Source organism: Mollisia scopiformis (assembly GCF_001500285.1).
Source record: "Mollisia scopiformis unplaced genomic scaffold LY89scaffold_14, whole genome shotgun sequence".
NCBI lineage: Eukaryota > Fungi > Ascomycota > Leotiomycetes > Helotiales > Mollisiaceae > Mollisia > Mollisia scopiformis.
Window position 1 is genome coordinate 222254 of NW_017263594.1, and position 13298 is coordinate 235551.

The 13298-nt window shown below is 47.7% G+C and overlaps 6 protein-coding genes across 6 annotated transcripts; 3 read left to right on the plus strand and 3 right to left on the minus strand.

Annotated features, from left to right (window-relative positions):
• Positions 1 to 1492: 1492 nt before the first annotated feature.
• Positions 1493 to 3034, plus strand: LY89DRAFT_618178 (WD40 repeat-like protein). Its single transcript, XM_018210831.1, has 3 exons — positions 1493 to 1889; positions 1939 to 2396; positions 2448 to 3034. Exons 1-3 carry the CDS (start codon positions 1635 to 1637, stop codon positions 2803 to 2805), a joined length of 1071 nt encoding a protein of 356 aa, XP_018070026.1. The 5' UTR covers positions 1493 to 1634; the 3' UTR covers positions 2806 to 3034.
• A 10-nt stretch (positions 3035 to 3044) lies between these two features.
• Positions 3045 to 5640, minus strand: LY89DRAFT_719400 (serine carboxypeptidase). Its single transcript, XM_018218493.1, has 5 exons — positions 5046 to 5640; positions 4961 to 4998; positions 4807 to 4911; positions 4235 to 4717; positions 3045 to 4183 (listed from the first exon to the last, which is right to left on the minus strand). Exons 1-5 carry the CDS (start codon positions 5310 to 5312, stop codon positions 3151 to 3153), a joined length of 1926 nt encoding a protein of 641 aa, XP_018070027.1. The 5' UTR covers positions 5313 to 5640; the 3' UTR covers positions 3045 to 3150.
• A 681-nt stretch (positions 5641 to 6321) lies between these two features.
• On the minus strand, positions 6322 to 7583 carry LY89DRAFT_92510 (DUF431-domain-containing protein). Its single transcript, XM_018223518.1, has 5 exons — positions 7106 to 7583; positions 7036 to 7053; positions 6876 to 6986; positions 6710 to 6828; positions 6322 to 6662 (listed from the first exon to the last, which is right to left on the minus strand). Exons 1-5 carry the CDS (start codon positions 7416 to 7418, stop codon positions 6606 to 6608), a joined length of 618 nt encoding a protein of 205 aa, XP_018070028.1. The 5' UTR covers positions 7419 to 7583; the 3' UTR covers positions 6322 to 6605.
• Positions 7584 to 8279: 696 nt separating this feature from the next.
• LY89DRAFT_91814 (Endosulfine-domain-containing protein) lies at positions 8280 to 9127 on the plus strand. Its single transcript, XM_018223516.1, has 2 exons — positions 8280 to 8470; positions 8539 to 9127. Exons 1-2 carry the CDS (start codon positions 8432 to 8434, stop codon positions 8962 to 8964), a joined length of 465 nt encoding a protein of 154 aa, XP_018070029.1. The 5' UTR covers positions 8280 to 8431; the 3' UTR covers positions 8965 to 9127.
• Positions 9128 to 9173: 46 nt separating this feature from the next.
• On the minus strand, positions 9174 to 10676 carry LY89DRAFT_685628 (putative UPF0160 protein C27H6.8). Its single transcript, XM_018215120.1, has one exon. The coding sequence runs from the start codon at positions 10341 to 10343 to the stop codon at positions 9291 to 9293; it is 1053 nt and encodes a 350-aa protein (XP_018070030.1). The 5' UTR covers positions 10344 to 10676; the 3' UTR covers positions 9174 to 9290.
• Positions 10677 to 11137: 461 nt separating this feature from the next.
• On the plus strand, positions 11138 to 12493 carry LY89DRAFT_586997 (ER membrane protein-like protein; the record flags this gene model as incomplete). The annotated part of the gene is made up of 2 exons (XM_018209399.1): positions 11138 to 11656; positions 11702 to 12493. The coding sequence occupies 2 exons, from the start codon at positions 11138 to 11140 to the stop codon at positions 12491 to 12493; spliced, it is 1311 nt and encodes a 436-aa protein (XP_018070031.1).
• Between the last annotated feature and the right edge of the window lie 805 nt (positions 12494 to 13298).

Genomic DNA, 13298 nt, shown 5'->3' on the forward strand with positions numbered 1-13298 from the left:
TTCCCCATCAGGCCAAAATTCCCACCACACATAAACACAGTGAGCTGGCTGCAGCAGATTTTTGTATACGGTAGAAGATCAGGGGAATAATCTTATTCAAAGCTCTAAGCACGCTTCTTCGAAGTCTATTTTCTGCCGAGAGACAACCATCATATAAGGGGTGGTGGGAACACGGTACGATTTTTTCTTGTTCTAAGTGACCCGGGAAGTTTGGGACTTTGATTGAATAGATATGTAAACTGGGAGCCACACTATACTCCGCAACGCTCTGTATCAGTATGGCGGCTCGAATTATGTTCTAATTCGTGCTGTCTGCGGGTGTCAATGGCCTAGCGATCTTGGGACAAAGTAGTTAGCTCGGCAGCGTATACAAGGAGTACAGCGCAGCCAAGAACTGGACAACCACCTAACAATTGCAATACACCCTGGGTATTTGATGAAACTTGAGAGGCACTGAATATTGTTTGCAGTGCGTAACTTTTGTGAAGTCGGCTTGGTCTTGAATTCAATTACCAAGGAAATAGACCCAGCACCCAGGAACTCGACACTCAAAATCCAACGACCAACACAAACAAAAAGAAATAGAAAGGAATCGCACGATTGTTCGCTCAGTTTCCATAACGCATGATAGTCATTCATAGGCGCTCCGCTTTTTACACGGAGACACTTCAGTGCTTGACTCTATTTTGGTAATCATCATCGAGAACATATGTGCGTGCTGGGGGTCCAGCTCCTTTGACAGAGCTTCTGAAACAACATGCTTCCAACTTGAACAGGACCTGCTCAGAAAGCAGGCCTAGAATGTGGGTTCTTATCCTCAGCAACTGTCTCCGCTTTCCATAAGCTATGGACTCAAAAGAAAAAGGAAGTGAACTTCTCGCATCAAGAATAAGCCCCATCGAGTTACCCCTCTCACTGTTTGCACAGCAAGAGAAAGGCAATCGCATAACTATCGTTCTCGACGAAATGCCTCCAGCGACCAGAACATCCTCGACGATCCAAGAACAGTCCAAACACCTCCCACAATCCCACCTCACCAAGTCCCAATAGACGTCGCGCAAGGAGCTCGGACTCATATCTTCATCCATATGGTATCCTCAGCTAAGACCGTGGTCCAGAGATCGACAAGAAGGCAGTACAAACGGTATGTGGGTGGAGGAGTCGAAGAGGAATTGGTACTGGAGAAGCCGCAATGTGCTTCTATGGCGGCGTGTTTCCACAATCCTTTCAAAGAAAGGGTGTCCGGGGACTTTCTCCCAAAGCAAGAAGAAGCCATTGCTGGCTGAGAGATCGGAAGATCTCTCTGTTTGTGTGCTTCGAATGCGATTCTTTGAGCGAGAGTTGAAGAAGAAAAAAAGAGTCGTTGCAAAATTGAAAATATTATTTCGTAGCAAGCTAGCGCGGGACGCTTCTTTAGCGTGAAAAACTGGACAGGGGTCCGATTGGCCGGATCCGGCTTCGCGACCTGAATTTGAGAACTCGAACTCTTGAAAGACCGTTGCCTGAAGAAAGAAAGAGGTCTGCCTTTCTCTCGCGACAACGTACTTTTCTTCATAATCAAAGAAACGTTGGAGCGCCTTAGGAACAATCGCCATTCTTTACATCCACGCAAGCACGCAGCAGATTGAGTCAAGATGTCAACGCTCTTTGGTTCTGCGAGTTCGACGAACACAGCAAATACACTGGGTGACTTGGGCAAGGACGTCGCCTTGACTTCCCCACCTGAGGACAGCGTTTCTGATATCAACTTCTCTACACAAACCCAACATCTGGCCGTCGCTTCATGGGACAAGAAGGTCAGAATCTACGAGATCGCCGAATCTGGAGGAAGCACTGGGGTAGCTGCTTTCGATCATGAAGCTCCAGTTTTGAGCTGCCACTGGTCACCTGTAAGTTTGTCGAGTGTTTTATCTTCTCCTCCAACTAACATGTTCGCAGGATGGAAAGAAGGTTGTAGGAGCAGGAGCAGACAAAGCTGCGCGGGTGATGGACATGACCACCCAGCAAACATCCCAAGTCGCCGCACACGATCAACCCATTCGCGTTGCTCGATTCTTCACACCAGTTGCAGGAGGAGATGCGATGCTTGTTACGGGTTCATGGGACAAGACCATCAAATACTGGGATCTGAGGCAACAGAGTGCCGCAGCTACGGTTCAGTGTCAGGAGAGAGTCTATACTCTTGACGTGAAGAAGAACCTCTTGGTCGTTGGTACAGCAGATCGCTATATCAATGTAATCAACCTTAGCGACCCTACAAAGTTCTACAAGACTTTGCAGAGTCCTCTGAAGTGGCAGACTAGAGTAGTCAGTTGCTTTACGGATGCCACAGGTTTCGCTGTCGGCAGTATCGAAGGAAGATGCGCCATTCAATATGTTGAAGAGAAAGACGCTAGGTAAGACTACCACGTTCAAATCACAATACGAAATACTGACTAGATTCGTAGCTCTAACTTCTCATTCAAATGCCACCGAGACCCACCCCAAAACAACATGACCAACGTCTACTCTGTCAACGCCATCTCATACCACCCACAACACGGCACCTTCAGCACCGCAGGCTCAGACGGAACCTTCCACTTCTGGGACGGAGTTGCGAAGCACAGACTCAAGGGATACCCTACCACTGGCGGAACCATCTCAGCAACAGCTTTCGACCGCACTGGAGCCATTTTCGCCTATGCTGTCAGTTATGACTGGAGCAAGGGCTATGCAAGCAATACACCACAATACCCCAACAAAGTTATGATGCACCCTATCCAAACAGATGAATGTAAGCCCAGACCAAGCGTCAAGAAGCGGTAGACAGTGAACACTAAAGCACATACATGGTATGATATGGGTGGAAATAGAGAAATCAAGCAAAAAAATCCCACTGTATTCTAGATTGGCCATTATTTGCACCTTTGAAGGGAGGACGGAAAATGATGGACGTGAAAGGCTATGCATACTGGCGTTCCGGAGGAGATGTTGCAGCGAATGAATACCAAGGAAATCAATACCTTAGATAGGCACGAATGAAGAAAGTACGAGGATTTGAGTTTCCCAGACATGATTATGTGATGTGGACCTAGCATATGGCTACAGATTCGTATTTGATTCAAGTACATTGAAACTGCTTGAAACGCCACGCCCGATGTGTAAATGCTATTAGCTCTTCTCACCCTGCCTTCCTTTGCCACCTACGTGGCCGTTTCCATGCTTCTCTCCAGCCTCGTCATCGCTTGCGCTCCCCACACTGTAACGATCCCGATCCATGTCTTCGGTAGGTGTTCGTACGTGCAGCTCGTCTAACTCGCTCTCATCAAAATCTGCTGCTTCCACATCACGGGTAGCCCTCTTGTTTCTAAAACTCTCCAAGCCCATACCGCTCCTAGTAGTTTCCCGGGCTCCTCCAAGTGACATAGGGGCGTCGCCTCCGAAAAGGCCCCTGTATCCCTTTCTTTGGCGGCGATCCTTCCAGATGTAATACCCCCAAGCTGCTGCTGCAATAATGACGATGACAAGGACAACTTCTCCCGACTTGTAATAAGCAGACCATTTAGCAGCTTCAAGTTTTGCCGCCTCGGCCTCTTCAGCAGCAGTGCTATTGGGGTGGCCACCAACAGAGGTCTCAAGACCTTTCTCACCATCGATGCGGCTGTCTGATGGTGTTCCACCAATGCTACCAATATCAACGCCCATGAAACGATCGAGCATGTCGCGTGACCGTCTTGCGTAGTCGAAGGGGACCATGTGGGAGGAATTATAGAACAGGACATATGTCAAGTTCCTCGCCTCTTGCCAAAAGCCTGCGGGCTTTCCTTCAAATGTCCAGGATCTTCTTGGAGCCCAGGTGCCCGGAGACACTTCAAAACCCTTTCCTCCATTCCATTGCATGTTGCTAATCAGCTCTTCTGTTCCAATATGATTGCAAATGAGATCTTCTGCTCCTGAGAATAGGACAGTGGGTACTTCTGCAATGAGATCGGGTAAAAGTTGAATCGAAGGCTTAGAGTTTGCGGCTCTGAAGGCGCTTCCAACAGCTCCGTTGCATTCAGTCCAACCTGTTCGCTTTCCCGGCGAGACATGTAATGCTTCGATAACATCCTTTCGACGAAGATACGGAGTAACATCGACCAAATCCGGAGGCCAATTCATTCCACAGCTGGGATATGAATCCTTCAACCTTACATCGTACATACTAATATAATTGTCAGTCTAAGAGCTTGCTCAGAGGAATGGAATAACTTACTTGAAGCATTGTTGGTCTGCTGTGATGGTTTCTCTCAAGATATCCTGTAATATCTGCTCACAGACGCCGATATCAACTTTATCTTTCCCGCCAGTTTCTGCCAGAGCTTTCAAGCAAACTGCTTGTTGGGTTTCAATCCTCTTCGCCGACTCAGACCCATGCGTGACAAGTCCTTTCTCATATGCGAATGAGAGATATGCTTTGTATTGTTCTTCTGGTGAGATCCAGCCATTACCAATGAGCATTCCTTTCAATTGCCATTGATGTGCTGCCCCAGCCTTATTGCGATCTAATATAGCCTTTGCGATGTAGGGAATGTGTTGTCCGGCGTAGGATTCTCCAGCAAGATATAGATCGTCATGCTCGTATTCTGGAAACAGAGCGAACCACTTTTCGAGGAAAGTGACAAACTGGTTGGCCATTTCCGGGAGCTCGTGGACATAGGAGTCTGTATCAACGTAACTGTATCCGGTTCCAACGGGACTGTAGTTCATTTGGTTAGCATTTTGTTTTCGAGATGCGCGATAGAGGAGAGGAAAGTCTCGAGAGATTTTAAGAGAAGGGGAACTTGCTTATCAACAAACATTACGTTTGCAAATTCATCCCAAGATCCATCCTTAAGTTCGAGAACTCCATTTGGTCCAACACGGTATGGACCAATTTCCATCAAAGCACCACTGGATAGGATCAGTAGTGTTCCAATAAAGATGGAAAGGGTTGTCTTACTCTTCTGAACTGCATCCAGGACCACCATTCACCCAGATCTAACACGTCAAATCATGTACAACAACCTGCTCAATACTCAACTTACCACAGTTCTCTGTCTATCTCCAATGTGTCGATTCTGAAAATGCCAAAAGAACAAATGCTCGTTGTGCTGCATTCCAAGATCGATATGCCCAGCATGCATCTTCAGCAACGGTCCCGCAGGTGCTCCAGGCAACGAATGGACGAAGTAGTCCGCCTGACTCTGTGCGAGAGTCGTCGAAGCCATCATCGATATCGAAAGTGTCCATTTCAGCAACCGGCTTCCCAAACTTCTTTGTAACCTATCCTGCGGCGTATTGAAGAGCCGCATCGTGAACGATCCCCGAGGAGGCGGGTCCCTATTGAAGAAACACTATGATCGCACTACTCATGAATAACGGAACATGAGCCTCTGAGTCTAAGAGTCGCTTTGCTGTGAAATGGTAGCTGGTCGTTCGTCGTTATCTTGGTGAGAGGTGGCCTCGGAAGCTGCGACACAGTGCCGCGTACTGCAGGCTGCTTCTTTCTGTTCTTAGCGCGAGGCACGGAACTGCTCCTTCCAGACCACAGAAGGTAAGTAGATCCTCTCGATATTAATTTATTGATAAGGAATACAATTGTATGTATTTCTTTGAAAGAAATCTACAGAGAAGTTCACGAGAATAGGTTCTTTGTGAATCTGCAACCTATCATTGCGGACCCCTGTTTCTACCCGAAGTCGGCTTTCCTTGGCAGTCTAAAAATGGTAACAGAGCGCAACAACACAGAGATTCACACCAGGTACCTTCATACATGGACATCTACAATACTACATAACCCTATTATCATCGCCTTCAATACAAAATGGCAGCCGAAATAGAGCAGCAAGCAGATTTCGACCGTCACTCGGACCACTCTTTGACCAATGACAAAGCTCAATGCGGACGGAAGTTTAGAAGTCGTTTTACTAGTCAGATGTGTAACATAGCACGACTCGCATTTGGTGAGGATGTCCGTGGGACATTGGGGAGATTCAAGATCAATATGGAGAGCACATCTTCAGCATCATTCAGATGAACTTTGTATGAGTCTTGCTGATCTCGAATGCTGTCGATGGGACTTCATCATCCTCTTCCTCGTTTGTTCCAGTACTTGTACTAGAGACCTCTTTCAAAGGAGACTTGAGCTCACTTGTACTCGTCTTTGGAAGTCTCGAAAGATGCATCCTTTTGTCTTGGTCCTCCTGGAAATATGCCAATCTCCTGATTCTGATGCAGCTGCGTTCAGTGTGAAAAAAATGTCATTCACACTCGTTAAGATTGCGGGTACTCCAATGACTTCTTATTCATACCCCCCTTCTCGAAGACAACATACAATAAGAACAGAACCCTCGAAAATCGTACCGAGAGATATCGATGCTGAAGCTGTTGAGTTGATGTAGATGCCTTGGTCGGATGAACCGTATAGGTAATGTAAGTAAGCTTCCAAGCTGCAACATGTTCAAAAGGCTAAAGGAGGAGCGAATATCAAGAGCTATTTGGGTATCATTGTTGCCTAGAGCTTTGTCCTAGTTACACAGGTACTTTCTTGAATTGTACCTCTATAGCTCTGACCATAAGTTTTCATGTTCCTGCTCTTCTAGCACTCAGAACAAATCGCCGAATCCCTTCTCGGAGTCTTTCTTGATCAAATCAATCATGCCCTACTTGCACTTAGCATTTCACAGCTAAGCATGGCGTTTTTACATACCTCTGGCATTATTGAAAGTCCATCTTTGCCCTTCACGTACCGGAAAGGCATTTCAGTACTCTCATTCTTGTTAATTCGAAGCTCTGGGTAATCAATGTATTCGATATCATCAAGCGGGACTATCAATTGTTAACAAACATTGACAAAGGATGAAGTCTATCCTTACCTTTCTCTTGTACCACAAGCCTCGTGACTCTGACAGCAGTGTCTGTGGTCATCTGCTTTGGCCCGAGCCGCCGACCTTCAAACCCCTTCTTCCTCAGTTCTGAAGTTCGGTCTGGGCGTAGTTAGTTTTGCTATACCAAAGTTCTGTGATCTTCACATGCCTCGCGGTGGATCATCCCCTGTTGCAAGGTCAGCTTGAGTTCTTTCACATGGAAAATTCTCGTGTCTTACCAAGTATACCACCAAAAAGAAACACGTCGAAGATCTCGCTATCTTGAGGACTCAGCTCCCTCGTGGCTGATGGATCAAGCAAGCAGACACGAGACTTGTCTTCAGCATACAGAGTCTCCACGCTCCGTCCATCTGCCGTGAAACCAGGTACAACTTTCAGAGCCTCCGGCAACACCAAAGTTGAAGGTATCGACGATAAGCAGAACTTGGCACCAGCTTCATGTGACTCTTTGGCAATAGTAACATACTCCAACTCAGACCAGGGACCTAATTCGTCATCCAGATGCTCAACGATGTAAGTTTTACTCGCCATCTTAGTGGACAGTGACACGGGAAGAGGTGTCAGGACCAAGCTGCTGGGATAGCTATCGGATCATCTAGGGAAGAAAACCGTCGAATAGAAGCGCTGAACGTCTCGCTGACACCAGACAAATCGGAATGCTTGGTCCGAATTGTTGACAGACTTTGGTTTTGTTGCGGGGTAGTCAACGCTGGTGCTATTTGGACCAAGAGACTGTGGGATAAAAGGCTCAATCTCCGACTCGTGCAATACGCTCGACGAATTCCGTGGCTCAGGCAAGGAGATGAGAAATCGTAAGATATGCGGGAGTCGATCCTGGGAATTTGATGCCCTGTGATGCTACTTAGCCAATGATGAATCTCTGCTGGACAATCTTTGCAGTTTTGTGTTTAAAAGGTACAGTGCGGCATGATACATAATTTATTTTGTGACAGAAGTGCAGACATATGGTGACACCTACGTCAGTGACAGGCTATAAACGCCAAACGGATTGAACCAAGCATAGACAGACTATGAAGTTCGAAAAGAGGCTGTTATTGTACTTTTCACACCAGAGATAAATTTTGCTGCACGAAGACGACCCCTCTGCTCTCGTACTTTTTAGCGAGCCACCATCCGCCCATCTTATCAAAAGACTGCCGAGGGCTTGGAAATTCACCTCATCAAATCGGACGACAATATCACAGTGGCTCCTACTCCGAAAAGATTCGCCTTCAATCATCACAGACGAGACATTCTATTCGAGACTGCGCGAGACATCCGAAAGACATTCTCACCCTGACGATCGCGGGCTACGATTTGCGAGCTACCCCTCCCTTTGATAGCAGCGAATAAGGCACTACTATCGCCAGGGTTCCTTCTAACTTCTTTGTTTTGACGACGACTTCGTCACTGGACAACGCAACTTCGGGGCTAAACGAGTCACAACATTTCTGATCTCGAATTCCTCGATAGAATCTTCGAACCATCAATCCACGCAAATCTGCAAGACTCTCCCAAACCCTACAAAACACACAACCGCCAACATGAACCCCCTCATGAAGAAGAACAAGGTCGACATCGCAGTAAGTACAACCCTCAGAATAATCTGATAAAATAAATGTCAGCACGAGACCTCTAATACTATCTACAGTCTCTGTCTCCCGACGAGCAGCGACTCTTCCGCCTCTACGGCAAGCTCCCCTCCAAGTCCGACCACCTAGCCAAGCACCTCAAGGAGCGCAAGTACTTCGACTCCGGCGATTACGCACTCTCCAAAGCCGGCAAGGCCAGCTCGGTCGACACTGGCAGCGTTGGCTCCCAACATCCTCTCCCCGAGAACATCCCCCACCTATCGTCACCCGGCGTCGGCAATGCGAGCCAGGGCGGTAGTGGCAATGGCAACATTCTCCCTGGTGGACCGGCTGGCCTGCAAAGCGGTAGTCCTGTGAAGGAGAGTAGCTTCTTGAACAGAGAGACGAGCGTTGATGAGGTCGATGAGAAGGAGAACAAGGACGAGCGTCTCAATGCCAGCGCAAGCCCACCACCTGCTAAGGAGGGCATCCCGATCCGAAGATAGACCTGTCACGCGTGGATAAGGGCTACATTGATTGTGGATTGTGTTGGGATTATGATTGACGGTCGATTGGCGTTCGGGGATTTGATATCTGAAGGCTCACTGGGAAGGGTTTCGATTGTACATGGTTTTTTTCTTGAAGGCGGGCGATCACGTCAAAGGATCGAGTCACACTGTATGCTGGTACAAAAATCACGATGCAGGATTTTCTGTGTAGATTTGTTCATTGCTTTTTTCGTTCTGTGAATGTTCGCAGAGTGATATCATGACTCGTGTGGCCGTAACTTTTCCCCTCCCCAACGCCGTGCAATGCAACTCTATTTAGCAGTTTACAGGTCTAGAGACTTCAAAGTCATGGCTTTTGCGCCATCAAATGTCTTGTTTCCACCAATGAATCCAGCGGCATGAACAAAGACACCTCCAATGACGCCAGCAACCTCATCCAATTTCTCATCTCGGAATCCTCTCCAAGCTTCTGGCAACGGCTTTCTGCTCTCGAATGAGTCCTTGCTGACTGGAACACATTGGATTCTCCACTTAGCATCCGGCGTTGGCTTCTCTGGGTACAAAACATAGAGAACCTGAGCTTCACCGCCTTCCTCAGCCTCCAAAGTGTAGAGATGGTCCTTCCATGGTACAGATTGGCCGTCAAACACCAAGATTCTGCCCTTCGGGTCGTACTCTAATCGCTTCGCGTAAGCAGCATGCACAATATCTCTGGCTGGCAACCACGATCTGGTGTAGTAGTCCAAGTCCCTAGAGAACTCTTCGCCCATTCTCGTGCTGGCAACCAAGAACTTCTCGTCCTCAACCTTCTGTGCCTCGACAGGATCCGAAGGAGTAGGGTCATTCCAGTTTGGATTCAGTCTTGATACCATTGCTCCCAGAGAAAATCCACCATCACTGAACTTCTTCTCAATCCCAGCTGCTTTGATAGCTTTCGTATCATAAGCTGAAATGCCATTGTCATGCGCATCCAGAGCTTCGATGAAACTCTCGTAGATCTTTCCCCAGATGATGTCAACCTCCTTCGCTTCTTCAGGGACGCCCAGATGTTGTGCGATAATTGCTTTGCCAAAGTGCATGTAGACTAAGCCGGCAGACGAGAGCTTGGTTGGACGATTGGGAAACGTGGTATCGAAGGTGCGCTGATGGTGATCATACCGATTGGCAGATGCATCATACTCTCCACCTACGTCGACAACGGTGTGGCAGGTCTGGAGAAGAGCTGGATCTCGAGTGCGAACGAGTTGGGAGGAGTGGTAGGTGGGAAGAAGGCGCAGCATATAGACTGCTAGAGCTTCATCGGCATGGAAGTGGCCATTATGAGTGCCGATAGTGACGGGAGAGGTCTTGAGTCTCTTTGCTGCTGTTTCTGCCATCTTGGATATGTTGCGAAACATACAAGAACGTGGAGGATATTCTTTGGCTGTGTTTGGGTTTGTAAATATTCAAAGAGGCGGGACAATCTGAAATGCACCTAAAGAAAAAACGGTCTAGCGCAGATTGCCTACAGTAGTTTCCTCGAAGATACACTGAAGCGATCACAATTCAGATAAATTTAGGAAAAAAAAGAGCATCGGCAAGCTGTCCTCTACTTGACCTCGCCTGGATGGAATTTAAAGTCCAGAACGTGCCCGGAGAATGAGTCCTGTAGAGATCTCCAAATCATAAGAGACATTTTCGTCCTGCGACGACTTGGAGGTCTGCTTGCATTTTGATCTGGTCGATCTCAAAAAATCAGGGCCCGATCCGCCATTTGTTATCAAACCCCAGTCTTTCCCAAGCACGCGACAAAGAGATCATTGGTGCAGCCTGCTTTTGGGTCAGGCAACTTTTGCACCACCATCTCCAGCACCAGTCATTCTCAGAAAACCAGAGTCATCCAACAGGCAGCTTTCAGGTAGCACAGCTATTGTCCATTTCACGAGACTTTTCGCGTGCCGATAACGAAGTGAGCGCCTCGAAACGCCTGATAAGAGCAAGAGCTCCAGATTTTGGAAGGGCGACGACGAAACCGCGACGAGAGCACATATAACGAAGAGAATATTGGCAACCATCCTCTGCAGACGCTCCCGACGCGTTTCGTTTTCTGTGGACGCTTGATCAAGGCGCCGAATACCAGAATCTCTAAGCTGGGCGCGCTTCACCGCACGCTCCGGCGCCCACAGCGCTGATGTGGTTCTTTCGGGTGCTGTCTTCTGCGATTTTCCTGCTCTCGATCATCCTTTCGATACCTATAGCCTTCGATGTCGGGGGACGAGATTGTGGGCTTGCGTTCTCGCTCAGCCTGTTCTACTTTTACTTCTTTTACTCGACGATCAGGTTAGCAACACCAGACAAGTCGAGAGTACGATGGGCATTGGTGCAGATGATCGGGATGGCACAGTGGGTGCTGATCCCAGGCCTGTTAATATGGAGTATGAACAGGTTCGCAGTGGATGCAAACAATAGCGGCGACTGGGTCGCAAGAACATTTGATGGAAAGAGGGCACAACACTCAACAATCCGGGAATGGATATTCGGAAGTGGAGGATTACTGGAGATGATGACTATTGGAACCTGGGACAAGCTTCTACGATACTCAACGCCATTTTTCCAGCTAGCAGAAGGGTTTTGCAGTCTGTTAGTGATTCAGGCTGCAGGTCAGATCACTAGATGGCTTGTCAACCGTGGAAGAAGTGATATGTGGATGGTAAGTTGGCCATTCCAGAATTATTACAAGGCTAACAGATTACAGATTGGATTACTCGTCCTTTCAGCCTCGATCATATCTAGCTCTGTCTACTTCCTGTGGCGGATCATGAACTTCCCAGAGATCGGCAATGTCGATGCTACTCTCATCGGAGTCACAATAACTTGTGCTGTCTTTCTCTGTGCGTGGGGAATCGGCAGTGGGCGGGGCAATCCGGTCGAAAGCTCATTGCTTTTTGCATACGTGGTGCTGTGTATCTACCAGATCTTCACCGACTATCTTCCAACTTCGGAGCCTCCACCGCCTCCAGCTCAACCAGACTTTCCGCCTTTCCCGCCTATCATAATGGCTTCATACAGCACGCTTGTATACATCTTGTCGACATTACCGTCCGCCGTTCTTTCGGGGTTCCAATTCCTATATGCCGCCTTTCAGACCATCACACCATCTGTTATCATCTCTCTCGCTTATAGAATATTCGTATTCTACTCGGCAACTCGAATTATACCAGCTGTCCGAGAATCTGGTGCCCGAGCTCTATCTCAAGAGCCTAGCCTTGAAGATAGCGATGGAGCTGGCAAGATCCTAGGACTCTTGAGCTGGTTTAGCCCTAGTATTCTCGTGGCTGTCTATACCAGCTTACTCATGCAACACTTCTCAACTACTTCCGCAGAAGGAAATAACACTGAGTGGTGGATGATGCAAGGTGGAGACGCCGGAGGTAATGTCTGGCGATGGATCAACGTAGCTGCAACAATGGCACTATACGCCTTGGAGCTATACCTAGGCAAAGAAGAGTCGGATGACTCATTGACGAGCCACTGGAAGACAGATTGAGCAATCTGCAAATTTCCTTTGTCAAAGGCACAGAAACGCTATTCAAACGACAAGGCGTCTGGAGTTGAGAAAGGGGGGCTTGATCACTACGGGTGGATCAGATATAAAAACGAAGAGCAGAGAAAGGTTCATGGTCTCAGGACCAAGTACAAGGAACCAACGCATCAGACACGCAGAGATGTCTAAACAGAAATGGAGGGGCATTTGTGCAACTTGGCGTGGCGTTACGGGACGTTATTGAGAGGTCATTTGGCTGTACAGATTTCGGTACGCGCATGTTCGTGGAGCTAGGCTCAGGCTGTGTCTTGCAGCAAGCATGTCTTCACTTTGAGGATACCCTTTTTTTCGAGATCCATAAGATCTTGATATACTTAATACACATTAAGAAATGATTTCAGCCCAATTTAGTTCTCGTGCAATAGAACCTTTAATGTGAGGTAGAGATTTGCGTGTTTGAAGTTCCATTTCTATAGATTTCCCGCTCTCTCTATAAAGTTGCTCGATCCAGTATGCATGGCATATCTTCTGTTGTGCGTATGTGCAGTACGAGCGTACTGTACTGTAGTCCCATTTACAGCGGAGCAATACAGCCATACCTTTCCTGACTCCCATGCTACTGTCTTCACCACAACGGCCCAGCTACAGTGTGATTAAGCGCACACATATACAGTTATCAATATGCTCTCAATTGTTCTCCCAATCTTGCGAGAACTAGAAATTCATAATGCACGTCAACGCAGTGACCAATGAAGAAGAAACACCCTTCTCCGAAGGAGCTCCTCTCCATGCAAGTCAGTAAAGATCG